Raw genomic sequence first — 15,265 nt, 5'->3', positions numbered from 1 at the left:
GTGATAAAGATTTCTGGCCTCGTCAAACAGTAAGACAAAGCAGTTAAGCGTGGAGAGCAAGACTGATACACGAACCTATTGACCAGGATTATACCACATTAATTTGCCCACAGGAACTAACAAAACTGATATAGAAAACTCGCAACGGGTTAAGCGACTTTACTTCCAAGACAAGGAAATTAGGCGAGGATTCTGAAAAAAGTCAATGCCCACGTCATGAAGTTGGTTACATGAAAACTAAAAGAAAATAATAAAAAACGCTCGATAAATCCGCGGCCTGAGAAGCACCATCTAGCCTCAGGGGAACAAGATGAAAATGGAAGATAACAAAAGTAGTGTAGAATTAAATAAATAGAGACAGAAATTGCAAGGCGATAGGAGAGCAAGCATCAGGAAAATTGCACTGAAAAGAAAAAAGGAAAGAGGAATGTCAAACTAGTCACTGGATACGAAGAACAATAAAAAAATAATAATAATAATCAGGCGACAAGAAAATTCAAGAACCAGTATTAGTAGATTATAATTCGAACAAAAAACAGGAAAAAAAATATATAACTAATCACTGAGGACAAAAAACTGGAAAAGCAGCACTCAGGAAAAAAATTACGAGACAGAAAAAGTAAAAAATCTCCTTAAAAACCAGTACCAAGACAAAATTATTAGTAAAAAAAAAACGAGGAAAATAAGGACTATGAAAATTAAATAAGGCAGGGAAGAGGGAAATAAAAACTGTTCAGGAAATCGGTAGAGGGAAAACTACAGGAAACAGCCTCATACCACCCCCATCCAGGTATAGGGAGCCGAGGCTAGACTGAAACCAAAGGAGGAAACCAGGAGGAAAAGAGAGAAACAAAAAGAGGAGGAAAGGAGAGGAGGAAAAGGGAGAAGGGGAAACAGGGAAGAAAGAAAAGGAAAATTACGTGAATAGAAGAACGATAAAAGAAGGGGAAAAGGAGAGAAAGGAAAAGGCAGGAGGAGGGACAAGGAGAAGGGGAGAGAGAGAGGGGAAAAACGCGGAAGGAAGGGGGATAAAAGGAGGAAAAAGGGAGGAAAACCAAGTAAACTCTCCCTAGCCAGCCCAAATGGAGCTGCTGAGAGAAAAGCGAGACTCGAGCCTGCTGGAGACCGCCTCGCCCTCCAGGTCCACGACGTCCTTCCTCATCGACGACATCCTCTTCCACAGACCAAAGGTAAGTCAGAAACCTTCACTACGAGTACATCAATTTTTGCCTAACCCCCTCAATCCCATCACCAATACCCCTTCAGTCCCATGATTTTTACTTTCTTCTCGCTAACACCGGACGACTGATTTCAACTTTAGGACAATCTCAAATAGGGAAGGATTCAGTAAAGGCTTCATCTGACCCCTCCAGTTCAGGTAGCCTCTCCTAAGCTGAATAAAATCGTCTGAGATGGCAAGAATAATCCCAAAACGTCATCGATTGGACGGGGGAATCTTGCTAAGCTCGGAAAAAAAAAAAACCTCTTGAATTGAAAGGGTTAATGAAGGCTATATATAAATGTTCTGGGCATATACTGCAAATAAATAATAAATAAATGAGTAAATAAATAAACAAATTAATAAATAAATAAAATCTCAAAAACAGACAAAAAAATCGTCCGGAGGTAGCAAGAATATATCACACAAAATGCCATCCTCAGGTGATTTCATTGTTCTTCACCTGTATCTCACCTGCAGCCCACACAGCAGGTAAGGTGGGATCTCGTTGTTAGCGTTAGTGTGCGTGTGGGAAGGGGGCGTGGAGTGGTGGTGGTAGTAGTAGCAGTAGTAGTAGTAGTAGTAGCAGTAGCCTAGTAGTAGTAGTAGTAGTAGTAGTAGTAGTAGTAGTAGTGGTGGTGGTGGTGATAGTAGTAGAATTTGCAACCCCAGGCTCATTTGGCAGTGAATCCAGTCTCCTACAGTCCACCATACTCCTTTTAGAGAGATAGGGAGGGAACTGAGGGACGTCTGTACAACTGGGCAGTGGCGCCGCCCACTTACATCGGTGCCACCACGTGAAGGCGTCTTTCTCTCCAGCACCATTCACCTGTCCTTCCTTTTTTTCATGCATTAAGTTCATAGTCAGTTACATACAAATTGGCCATTAAAGGTGTATTTCTATATATATAAACCTGCTTTTGCCAATTTCCCTCCGATTTACAGTTCAAAAAATGTGGGAAAAAGTTGTGAGAATTTCCAAACACATCTCTGGCCATCGATTAACAAATTTCTGTCTGTCTATCTGTATGTCTGTCCCTCTTCCTCTCTGTATCTGTCTGATGTTTATCTGTCTGTCTGTCTATGTCTTTCTGTTTATCTATCAATGTCTGTCTCTCTGTCTATTTATGTGTCTGTCTATCTGTGTGTGTCTATCCAACTATTTTATCTCTGTCTGTCTATATTCATCTATTTATCTATCCTCCAACCCTTTACTACCCCATCAGCATTATAGGGGACCGGGGCTAGGCTCTTAGTCCTGACATACAAGGCAAGAATGACCAGTCGCTTTTCCCTGAGTGGCATGTAACAAACCCCAACCAGCCCTCAGATATAAACCTCTATGGGCCACACCCGTTAGCAGCGCCTCGCCCCACTACACCACCAGGCTCCCTTAACAAAGTTACGAAGTTATGGAAATAGGAGGGTTAGGGAAATATTTCGTGTCTCTTTCCCTTCTTCCCAGTGCGAAAAGGAATATTATTTAAAACCAAGGAATATTAAGGGAGTCAGCGCCCTATGCTCCTTTCATCTTAACTTGGCCAAGATTTTCGAATTTTTGAACTTTATTTTACGTAGACTAGCGGCAGAAAAGGACAGTGCCACGGCTGTACATCTTCTCAATCGCTCTTCTTCGTGACTAGCACCATACTCTAGCGTTAATCTATTGCTACTACTCAGCTTTCAAGGTGGAGAAAGCAGTTTTGGGTCAAGGAGGAGTAAAAAGTAGTTTAAGTTCCGACTCTGAAACTGTTCTTGTTCTTCCGGCAAAAAACAAGAAGAAGAAGAGGAAGAAGAAGAAGAGGAAGAAGAAGAAGATGAAGAAGATGAAGAAGAAGAAGAAGAAGAAGGAGGAGAAGAAAGAGAAGAAAGAAGATGAAAATGAAGAAAAAAAAAGTTAGTTGTGACAAGTGCCCATAATTCTCTCTCTCTCTCTCTCTCTCTCTCTCTCTCTCTCTCTCTCTCTCAGCGAAATTAGGCTATGCAGTTGAGATTAAAAGTACTACATTTTTTTTTTTTTTTTGATGGGGGAAAGGTGTTGCGTATAATATGCTGGAGGGGGGCGTGGATTGGGAATAAGAACGGTAGCTGAGTTAGGATCAGGGTGAGGAGGATGGGAGGAGAAATCATCATCGTCATCATCATCATCGTCATCATCATCATCATCATCATCATCATCATCATCATCATCATCATCATCCTTTCTCCCCCAGTTATGAATGTGGTGAGTTGGATCCATGAATAGTAAAAACATTATTATTATTATTATTATTATTATTATTATTATTATTATTATTATTATTATCATCAATAATTATTATTATCAATATTATTATAATTATTTTTATTATTATTATTATTACTATTATTATTATTATTATCATCATTATTATTATTATCATTATCATCATCATCATCATCATCATCAGCCTCTTTCCCCCTGTTATAAACGCAGTAGATATGATCCAGGAACAGGGAAATCATCATCATCATCATTATCATCATCATCCTGTTTCCTAGTGTCACTACCCTTAACCCCCTTCATTGGGAGGGGTGTCATATTAACAGAATATGGTGTAGCAAGAATTACAAACATATATACGTTGTCGTACTGAATGGGTTGTCGAATACGCTTCTCACCACCTCCGTAGCGTAAAATCGTCTGGAGATGAGAAAGAAAAAGTACTGTAGAATAATTTACGACTGAACACCAACGCCACTTCGGCAGTGAAGATGTAAGTAAATCGAACGGAAAACGGTGATACGACTTTCGGGCGTGGTCGATCAGGACGATGCTGGGGCGAGACAGGAATGCTAGGGAAGGCGGGGCGGGGTTGGGCGGGGTTTTGTAGCGTTGGGCGGGTTTTGGACGGGTTGAACAGGTAGGTATGTAGAGGCTGGGCAGACAAAAGTTGGGCGGGTTTGGACTGAAGAGGTTTTCGCCGGTTTTGAAGGACTTGGACTTATGAGTTGTGCTGAAGTACGCTGGGCGGGTTTAGACAGGGAAGAACTGGGTTGGCTTGATCGGGCTGGGAGAGTTTGTACGGACTGGGCGGGTTTAGCATACAGTAGCGGCAAATGATACAGGGATTTACACCTACACCAAAATTATAACCCCTTCACTACCAGGAACGTCTTCTTGGCTTAATAAAATCGGCGAGCTGTAGCAAATATAATAACAGATAGGAACAGCGAAGGGGTAAATAATGACTGTTGGTTCATATTATCCTCGCCATTATGAATCTCAACGCTGAAGACGTCACGTGGTGGTAACTAGAACAAACTACATAAGCCTTCTCACGCCCCTCGGGGTTAGTGGAGACTGTATACAGTGTTTGAAATACGGGGTGGATTAGGGTGGCTTCACTCCCATAGACACATAACACTCATGGAAAATAGATTTCAGGAGGACCCGCCTTAGGTCCTATAAAGACCACCAGGCAGAAAGTGTTTATTATTATTATAAAGGTAATATTCATTATATACAAATGATCGTTCAGAAGTGAGTAAAACATTACCTGTATACTATTTTCACTTTTAAAATAATTACATAGGATAATATTTCAGTTATAACCTATTGACGATGTTCATCACATTCTACGTACAAAACAGCACTGCTATGACTTTCACTATGCACTAACTGTAAATGCTTCCCTAGAATTCCCATTGCTATTAAACATGTTTTATAAGAAATTCATCCATGGTATAGGAAATACAGTACTGCATCCTGAACCTTAGAATATGTTCTAGTATTTATTATCCACTACATACGGTATTAAGTTTGTCAGTTTCAAAACTTACACCACCCAGCTGTAAAGGTTGGCTCCGCTTGCCTCTTCCTCTCTGTTTACCCCCTGCGGGTAGAGGAGCGCAACTGACGAGGGTGATGACCTTACAGCATACTGCCCTACTTCCAACACTGATTGTATCTGGCCATTACAGGATGAGAGGCCTCTCATATGTTGAATACGATCGTCTGGCCTTTGGAAGCACAAAATAGTTGAGGTTTCTGTCGTCACAGGGGTTTAAGTTTTCCATTTTTCTAACGCCTACGAACTGCGCGTGACCGACAAGGAAACCACCTTAGGCAATAAATAAACAGTTGCTCCGATGAGCAACTGTTTATTTGCAGATCAAGGGTCCTGTTTCATTTTTAAGTGCGAACATATCGAAACGCCTCAAGATTTGTGTTCAAGTTAATGCCAGACGTTTTATCCGACTGAGAGTGAGCCGGTAAGAGCCTGTGAGGGTTTAATAGTCACCATTAACGCTCTTATGATCAGCACAACTCTAGTATTGTATTTCAGCTAACACCAGACAGATTTTTATAAATATTTATTTACTGCCAGTGTGAATCGTTAAAGCCTGAGAGGGTTAATGTTTTCTTCTCACATTTACATTTCTTTAAGGATGGGCTTTGTGCAGTCCTGAATTTGGATGATGATGATGATGATGATGATGATGATGATGATACAATTTAAAGTCTTACTACAATGACTTATTATGTTTTCATTCAACCCTTTAAATCCGATGGCATACATCAATTTCAGTTTTATCTCCAGACAATTTAATTCAACTTTGGAGACACTTTTGAGACTGAAGGGCTTAGATACTGCCTTCAGAACAGGTCTATCATAAAACTGAGCAAAATCGTCTGGAAATAACAAGAATAGCTCAGTAAATCATATAACTGGATTGGAAGGGTTTGTGCTACCTTCCACCAAGCATTTGTTTTTTTCTCGTATTATTTCTTTTTTAATTAAGGAAGGACCTGTCGTACCTCAGTGGTCAGACACGTTAACGTAATGAATGAGATTGGGTAAATGTGTGTGTGTGTGTGTGTGTGTGTGTGTGTGTGTGTGTGTGTGAGAGAGAGAGAGAGAGAGAGAGAGAGAGAGAGAGAAAGAGAGAGAGAGAGAGGGATTCGACAGGTGTTGATGGAGGAGGTTGGGAGGGGTAGTACTGCCGCAGGTGACTTCACAGGGGATTCACACCTGCTGCCGCCCCCTCCCGTCAGCGATACCCCGGGGCGTCTGTGTGTGTGTGTGTGTGTGTGTGTGTGTGTGTGTGTGTGTGTGTGTGTGTGTGTGTGTTTGTGTGTGTGTGTGTGTGTTTGTGTGTGTGTGTGTGTGTGTGTGTGTGTGTGTGAGACAGACAGGGAGGGATGGAGGAAGTGCTGGTGTATATGAAAACTCAGGCCTCCCTCCCTCCCTCTCTCTCTCTCTCTCTCTCTCTCTCTCTCTCTCTCTCTCCCCCCCCTCCCTTAACTCACACTTCCGCCCTTTTGCACTTTGTTTCACGTAGCTTAATGGCAGAAAAAGACAACGTTACGGCTCTACATCCATTCCACAGCACCTCTTTGTGACTAGCATCATACTCTCCAGCTATTCTATCCTCCCAACTCGGCATTCAACGTAGAGAGACGGTAATTCTAGGCGAATTTAGAGCAAAAAGAATATAATGGATGCGTGTAGACAAACAGACACTGACAACCACAATTTCCCATCGCCATACTGAAGGGGTAAATTCTCAACCAATGCATTTACCATGATGCGTTTTTATTCCTTGGGTCACGGTGTATCTCGCCTCAAAAGTTTAATAATAATAATAATAATGATAATAATAATATTAATATTAATAATAATAATAATACGGTAATAATAATAATAATAATAATAATAATAATAACGACGATGATGATGATGATGATGATGATGATGATGATGGAAAAAATATGGTATGGAGTTAACCGGAAAAATGCACAAGGTTTTCATTTCTCAACCAAAATATTCTTCTATCTACCTATCTATCTATCTATCTATCAATCTATTTATCTATCTATCTATCTACCCCCAGACTCCTTCATCCAGTAAGGAGGGGCCACACACGAAATGCCTCCCTGTCACCCTGTCCTATACCATCTGTCTGCCTTCTCTCCAGCTCACACACACACTGTTTCATATACCTCTCCACTCCATCCACCCATCTCATCCTCGGCCTTCCCCTCTGTCTCCCCAACCTCCTTCACCTCACTCACACTCTCCTAGTCAGTCTCTCAGTCTCAGTCTTCTACACATGGCCAAAACGTAAACCGAGATCATTTGGAAACCACTCCTGTGTTCGTCAGATGAAGATAAAACGGCGTGATGTGAACTGCAGTGAAATACTTGTACAAGGTCTTATTCTTCACCAAAATTGAGATGGTATGTAGCGCCCCCTCACCAAATCAAAAAAATATCAGAAACCGTGAAAGAAGGACTTATATGGCTTTGATATTTTAGCCCCTGTTGTATAATGGACTCTCATCCGTAATGCTAAATTTAGGGAGCGTGATCCCCCCCCCCCCACTGATCTTGGAGGGTCAGCCCCACGCCCAAAAATAAAACTGATCATGGTGGAAAGTGAGGTCATGGAGTCAAGCGAAACTTCTCAGGTCAGTTCGTCTGTTTTCTTGCTAAAGTCTCCCACTATATAAATTTTTCCACCATAACTTTTAGGGGGGACCAGCGCCCCTTCCAAAACGTAAAAATATGTTACAAAATAGGGGAAGGAGGACAGACATCGCTGCGATATCAGAGTTCATGTTGAAGAATGGGCTCCTATTCCCTAATTCCTACCATTACTACTACTACTACTACTACTATTGCTACTGCTGCTGCTACCATTACAAGTAATAGTACTACTAGTAATAGTAGTAGTAATAGTAGCACTGTATTAGTAGTAGTAGTAATAGTAGCACTGTATTAGTAGTAGTAGTAATAGTTGTAGTAGTAATAGTATTAGTAGTAGTAGTAGTAGTAGCAGTAGTAGTAGTAACAGTAGAAGTACTAACTACAACCGCTGCAACACCTGGGCCATCTGAAAGTGAACCCAGTTGTGTGCAGGATTAAGTTAACCTCCTACCGTTTACCCTTCTCCTTTCGGGGGACAGAGAAGCTATTAAGCTACGTTTGTATAACCAGGCAGTGGAGGCGCCGGATTATGCCAGTGCCATCACACGAAGGCGTCCCTCCCCAGCACCGGCAGCAAAAATAAAGTATACAAAGATAAAAAACAAATGTACGGGCGAAATTAACCTCTTCACTCCGGCGACGGGATCCATGTGTGTCTTCTTGCTGTCACCTGGCGACTTTATTCAGATCCTTAGAGCCAGGCACCTCGAATCGAAGGAATTCTGAATCTTCCTCTCTCTTTTTCTTTTTTTTTCCTTAGAGGGAAGAACTTTGTGGGTTTTCAGCCTTTGTTTCCTTCTTCATATAATAAAAACACTTGGGGTTGATATAAGCTGTAATTGACTTCGTGCGGTTTAAAGGAAAACAATAAACGTCTACGAATGGCCGTAATTACACGAAATAATGTCCACGGATTGACGAACTTAATGGAAATCGCCTCAAAGCCCATCAGTACAAGAGGCCTGAAGAAAATCGTCCTGTGTGAGAAAGAATCCTATATCAACCCCTTCAGTTTGATACGTGTGTGTGTGTGTGTGTGTGTGTGTGTGTGTGTGTGTGTGTGAGAGTGTGTGTGTGTGTGTGTGTGTGTGTGTGTGTGTGTTTCTTCATATGAGAGAGAGAGAGAGAGAGAGAGAGAGTGTGTGTGTGTGTGTGTGTGTGTGTGTGTGTGTGTGTGTGTGTGTGTGTGTGTATCTTGCTATCTCCAAACACATTCACTCAGCTCAGGAGAAACTGTCTAACTCGGTCTGCTGGGGGGGTGGGGGGGTTTATATATAGCCTCCATTAACCCCTTCACTACAAAAGCCCTCGCCGGAATAAAAAAAATAAATAAATAAATAAACATAAATAAATAGGTAAATAAAAATAATCTGAAAGAAACAGGCACACTAAAAAAATCGTCACTGGATTGAAGGGATTTAAGAAGAGGTTATGGGATAGCAGCGATTAATCCTTTCAGTCTCATGGTGTATTTTGTATTGTATTCTTGGCGCTACCAGACGATTTTACTCAGCTTTATAATTAGTACCCATGTGGTGGATAGGCTTATGGGGGCTGCATCTAACCCTTCCAGTTTGAAAAGTCACTTCTTAGGTCAGTATAATCGTCTGGATTTGGCAATAACAAACCAACAACAATAATGATAATGCCGATGATACTAACGATAAATAGTCACCTACTGTTACTGCGTAGCCACAATAAGGAAGCTTTGCCATATATATTACAAGGTATATTTTGTGTAACATCAACAAGCTCTATTAACAAAGGTGTCGAAGAACGCATGTGTAAATTTTACGTTTGGCTTAATAACTGGCTAACTGTATGCTTAACTGTTACCATATTCGTTTCAGATGATAAGAGGGACCACAGCTATATATCTGGAAAGTTACAGCTTTAATACTTTTGTGGTTTTCTCTAAAACGTATTGCAAAGAAAAAAAAAATGAGCAGATTTGAATTCGGTACTTTCCACTAGGCTAAATGGCAAATTTTTATTATGGCAAAATTATTCAGCAAACATTTTTATCCAAGGATTTTTACCGAATACCTGTATCTCAGTTAGTTTCCGAGATATTTCAATTTCAGATATGCAATTTTTAGAGTATAGATAAGGATATCACCTTCAAAAATAGATCAAGGTCAGTTATACTGGCACAAGGACTTGGGTTACACTATGGTACCTTTATGCGAAGTATCATCAAAATCGAAAGAAAAAACAGGTACAAAAAATAATAGTACTGACGAAAACAATAGGCTTCGCCTTTTATATGGTGAAGCTTAATAATAAGTTATCTAATTCAAGATATTATTGGATTCTAAACCGGTTGCAGCGTGTTGTCCGAAGTTAGCCAGAATTTTAAAATAAATAAGTCATCGCAGTGAGAGCTTACTGCCAAAAAATTAGTTCTAATTTTTTCATATATCCGCCGCAAAAACAAAAACTCCATTTATCAGCCAGTTCAGTATAGCCCAGCCAAGAGCGTAGAGACCCGGGGCTAGGCTACTCACTCCAGGTCTTTAGAGTGACCAACTGCTTTCCCCTTAGGAGGAAGAAACCCCAGCCATCTCTTGGAATTACATCCTTATGGACCATACCCGGTTGGAGCGCCTCAGCCCACCAGACCAACAGGCACTTAGACCAGGTGTTCTTAGAATAATGCCTAGATACTCCCAGGGGGTACTGAGGTGGGTTTTGGGGGCATCCAGAAAGACACCCAAAAGAAAAATAATCGTGTATGGTCAGTACGAATAATTGGCAGCTACAAGCAGTACATAAATGCAACGTGGGAAAGAATCTGACAGTGAAGAAATAATAGTTTGTGTAGGAATGTTACTTGGGAAAAAAATGTAGAATTCAGTTGTTTGTTCGTATCCATTTCCTTCTCTCTATTTACAGGAAAATTAGAGTGAAAGGAATAATTTTATAAGAGAGGAGGTATTAGGCTGACCTGAAGTTGATGCTGGGGGTACTGGGGCCAAAGAGCTGTGTGAACCATTGACCGTGACATTGTATGAAGGCAACGTGGCTAATGCAATACTTCAGACACAAGATGAAGCCCCACCCTTAGCCTCCCTGCATGCCGTAAATCGGGGGAAAGGAGAGAGAGAGAGAGAGAGAGAGAGAGAGAGAGAGAAAACAGCCCCTCAAAAAAAAAAAAAAAGATCTTGAATCCAGTGAAATAAATTAATCCTCCCCAGAATCCTGAACTAGTCGACGAGTCCCCTAATTCGCGAACCTTCAAAGAAAATAAATCTCCCAAATCATAATCCCACAGAAAAAAAAGAATCCCCCAAATCGTGAACACGTCGAAGAAATCCTCCAGATCATGAACTGCCTTAAAACATCCCCCAATCCAGGACCCGACACCCAAGAAAAAAAAAGAAAAATCTGGAAAAAATATCCCATTATCATGAACTGGCTAAAAAAAACAAACAAACAAACAAACACCATTCCAACCCCCTCACTGTCGTCAATCCAGGACAAAAATGGTGTCGTGAAATTTGGTGTAAACATCTGAAACGCTAACGTTCTAGTGGGCTCTGCCTTGTGTCTTAGGGACGGTTGGCAGCACTGTCCTGAGTTGCTATTTGTTCCTGTGGGGGCGAGTAGGCTATATTTTCTATAACTAATGAAACTAGTCTATGTATTATGCTTTTCTGACTGCTATTTCTGTTTAGTGTACATGAAGCGTTTCTCTTCTTTTCTGTTTTTCATTACCACGTCAGCAACGTTGCAATTCAATTAGTTACATAAATGTCCGGAAGTCAGTTCTAAATATTTACTTACTTGACTTGTAAATTAGCTAACTAAGTTGGTAATTATGAGATGGGATTGTCATTATTTGGCAGTTATAAAACAAAATTGACAAAAGTAGTCTACTCGTATTCTAAGTATGATGACCGAGTTACTGTACAGTATTAAAATAATCGATTTTATTTTTTTTTTTTACTGATAAATCCCACAGACGAGTTTGAACACACAAACCAGATGACCGTAGTCTTCGCTCAACTGTTCATATGCCTCATTCTGGGTACAGTTCCTCTCTTACGCCAGTAGCACTGCTTGCAGGTGCTGCTTCCATCGTTGTCATCATTTTCTGTTCCTGTAGTCATGTGGCAACACGAGGACGACCTGAACGATGACGGTTCTCCATTGCGCCTTCCTCCCAAATTCGCCTAATCCTCCTAACTACCGTTTTGCTTACGTTAAAAGTTAGAGCTGTCTGTTCAGGATTCTATAGGTCTGTCTATTGCCAGACACTTCAATCCCGTAAGGGATTGCCACAAACAAATCGCCTCCATGTCTCCCTGTCCCCCGCCTTTTCACTGCCCTCCCTCCAGCTCACACCCCTTCTCTCATATACCTCTCCATTCCATCCCTTCATCTCATCCTCGGCCTCCACCTCCCACTATCTCCCTCCACCTCACTCACATACACTCTCCTTGTTAGTCTCTCGCTCTCCATCCTCACCACACGGCCAAACCACCTCAATGTATTTCTCCTAACGCTTTCTGTCTCACCCACATCCACATCGCAACGTTCTTTCACTTCCTCATTTGTCAGTCTGTCTCTCCATGTAACTCCGCAGGCTCCTCTCAAATAACTCATTTCCACTGCTCTCACTTTTGACTTGTCCTTCCAACAAGGTCCAAGCTTCACTTCCATACATTAGAGCTGGTATCACAATACATGTACAATCATGCTGAGATTTTTTTTACTTCCATGTTCACTTTCCTATTTCTGATCACTGCTTCCAAAGAACCAGCAACCTTTCGTCCTTGTTGTACCCTTTCAAGCACTTCACTCTCCAAAATTTCATCCTTACTCATCACACTACCCAAGTACTTAAAGTACTCACATTTTCCATTTCCTCACCATCCAACCTCGCTGTACATTCACTGACTTCACCTCTCTCAATGACCATCATTTTACTCTTCCCTACATTCACCTTTAGATTCCGTTTCTTACACACTCTCCCAAACTCATTCACCAAGCCTTGCAGCTCCCCTTCGTCTTCACTTAACAATACAGTATCATCTGCAAACACTAGTACAGGGAGTTTCCAAACACTATCCTCTCTCACCAGGGCCACTCCAACATCCACTACCCTACCTTGTACCTCTTTTATTACACCATTCATGTACAGATTGAACAACCATGGAGACATGACAATCCCTGTTTCAATACAACTTTCAGATAGGAAAATTCACTCAGTTCACCATCCACAAGCACTGCAGCCTTAGCACCCTCATACATACTCTTCACGGCATTCAACAGCTTCCCAATTACTCCATATACAGTATTCTTAGTATTTTCCACATGCCTTGTCATATGCTTTCTCCAAATCCATGAAGGCCGCATACAACTTCTTTCCCTTCTCTAGAATCTTTTCCACTAAAGATCTAAGGATGAATATCTGATCTACACAACCTCTTCCCTTCTAAAACCTCCCTGTTCATCTTCAACTAATTCCTGTTTTTCCCTGTCAATAAGTATCTTACCATGCACTTTTCCTATTACACTAAGAAGACAAATGCCCCTATCATTACTGCACACTTCTTTTTTCCCTTTTCATTTGTACAGGGGAATAATTATACCTGACTTCCAATCCTCTGAGACCCTACCTTCCTCCCAGGCCAATCTGCCTCTCTTCCACATCCATTCTACTATTATCTCTCCCTCATGCTTCATCCTTTCACCACACACTCCATCAGTTTCTAGGGCTTTCCCCATTTTGGCTTTCTTCATTGCTTCCACTACTTCCATCCTACTGATCTCTTCCTCCCTTCTCACCACCCTCCTTCTCCCAGCCATTCCCCAGCCACTTATACTCGCATCACCCTCGTTCTCTGTGTTTAACAGTTCCTCAAAGTGTTGTCTCCATCTGCTCACTTATCCTCCCTTCTCCACTATTAATTTACTATTTTTATTTTTCACTCCCCTACTAATGTCTTTACCACCCTGTTTAACTCTCGTGACTTCCTTCCAGAATATTTCCTTACATTCCTTCCACTTTACACTCAAGTTCCTTCCAAATTCCTCATCCACTCTCTTCTTACTCTCTCTTACTAATCTTTTCACCTCTCCCTACCTCTCTACATATAACTCTCTTCCATCTCTCAAATCCCTCCATGCCTCTGCTTCCGATCCACTCACTATATGCTTTCTTCTTTTGATCCACAGCTTGCCTCACCTCTTCTTTTTACCATGCAATTCCCTGGACCCCCTTTCGTCTTCTCATCACACCACCTTACATGATGCACAGATTTCTCTTGTGGATATCTTGCACACACCTTCCACCTCCCCCATCTGCTCCAAATCATATTTACCCAGTTGCTCCTCCGCTTCTCTCTTGTATTCTGATTTTTTTTTTCCCCCATCCGGTTGCAACCTTTCTACCCTCCTTGTATGGACTTCGTCCTCCTGTCCTTCCCTCCTTCTATTCCTCCATTGCACTTGAACCTTGACTTTCCCCACCACCAAGTGGTGGTCAGAATGTCCACTCCCCCGGCCTCTGTGTCCTTGCTTCCATTACATACCTTCTCATTCTCTCATATACACACACATAATCAATCATTGCCTTCCGTTCATTCAGTTCACCACCACCCTTCTCATCACTCGCCGTCTATACCTGTGAATCATTTTGTTCCTAAAGGGGATATTGGCTATCACCAACCCCTTCCCCGCACAAATGTCCACTATATCACTGCCATTCTCATCCACTTCTGCAAGTACACCTCAATCACCAACTACTCCATCCACCTTCCCATTCCCTACTTTTCTATTCATATCTCCAATCAAAAACATTCTCTCATTCCTCTCAAACTTTTCCATGCACACTTCCACATTTTCCCAGAACTCTCCTTTCACTCTGCTTGCACAATCTTGCGTTGGCGCATACACACATACAATCGTCCACTTTTGTATTACCATTTTCAATCTTACCCACACAGTCCTTGAACCAACTGATCCATACTTTCATATATTCTCCTTCCATCTCTTGCACACAACAATACACACCCTCTTTTGCCCTCTCATTCTCATCTACTCCCGGGCACATACTCCATCCGTACTCCCACTCTCTCACACTCTCATCTCTCAGTTTAGTTTCAGTAAATCCACGTATGTCTACTTTTGCATCCTCAAGCACACGGACAGTCTCTTTCCCTCACTTTCACCTCATCATTCGCATCCCTTACATTCCATGGTGGAATCCGTACCATGTCCTTTGTCCGGTACTTGGTCGTCACCTGTTTGTGTCGTGGTCCGAGGCTTCGTGTTTGTATTTTTAGTTAGTTTTCCGGGAAGGGACAAGATCCCTTCGCCAACCCACCTGTGGACACGCAGGGAACGTGTTGGTTGGTTATAAAGTTACCACCCAGCTTATTAAATGATTTCCTTGCTTACAGGAAATAATCTGGCTTGACACTCAGTGTAGAGTTCCCCAGAAATAGAGCACTAATACTCCAAGTAAGTGTATGATGGGCGCTTCCCGTAAATAAAGGATGATCATGCCCCCTCTTATCTCCCTAATAATTGGATGCATGTTGCTTGACCTCTCCACACCAAGGAATAGCAGGTCTGCTTGATGTAT

At 41.7% G+C, this 15,265-nt stretch overlaps 1 protein-coding gene across 1 annotated transcript in view; it reads left to right on the top strand.

Annotated features, from left to right (window-relative positions):
- The first annotated feature begins 1,082 nt into the window (after positions 1 to 1,082).
- The window catches only part of LOC145410740 (uncharacterized), a 69,757-nt gene continuing 55,574 nt past the window's right edge, over positions 1,083 to 15,265 (top strand). Inside the window, exon 1 of the mRNA XM_080280845.1 lies at positions 1,083 to 1,190. Coding sequence (XP_080136971.1) covers positions 1,083 to 1,190 — 108 coding nt within the window. The remainder of the gene's footprint in view (positions 1,191 to 15,265) is intronic.

The sequence above is a fragment of the Coenobita brevimanus genome, chromosome 86, assembly GCF_032717465.1.
Source record: "Coenobita brevimanus isolate Jiangsu-jjx chromosome 86, ASM3271746v2, whole genome shotgun sequence".
Classification (NCBI taxonomy): Eukaryota; Metazoa; Arthropoda; class Malacostraca; order Decapoda; family Coenobitidae; genus Coenobita; species Coenobita brevimanus.
Note: the sequence above shows the minus strand (reverse complement) of the source record. Positions and strands in the feature narration are given on the sequence as shown.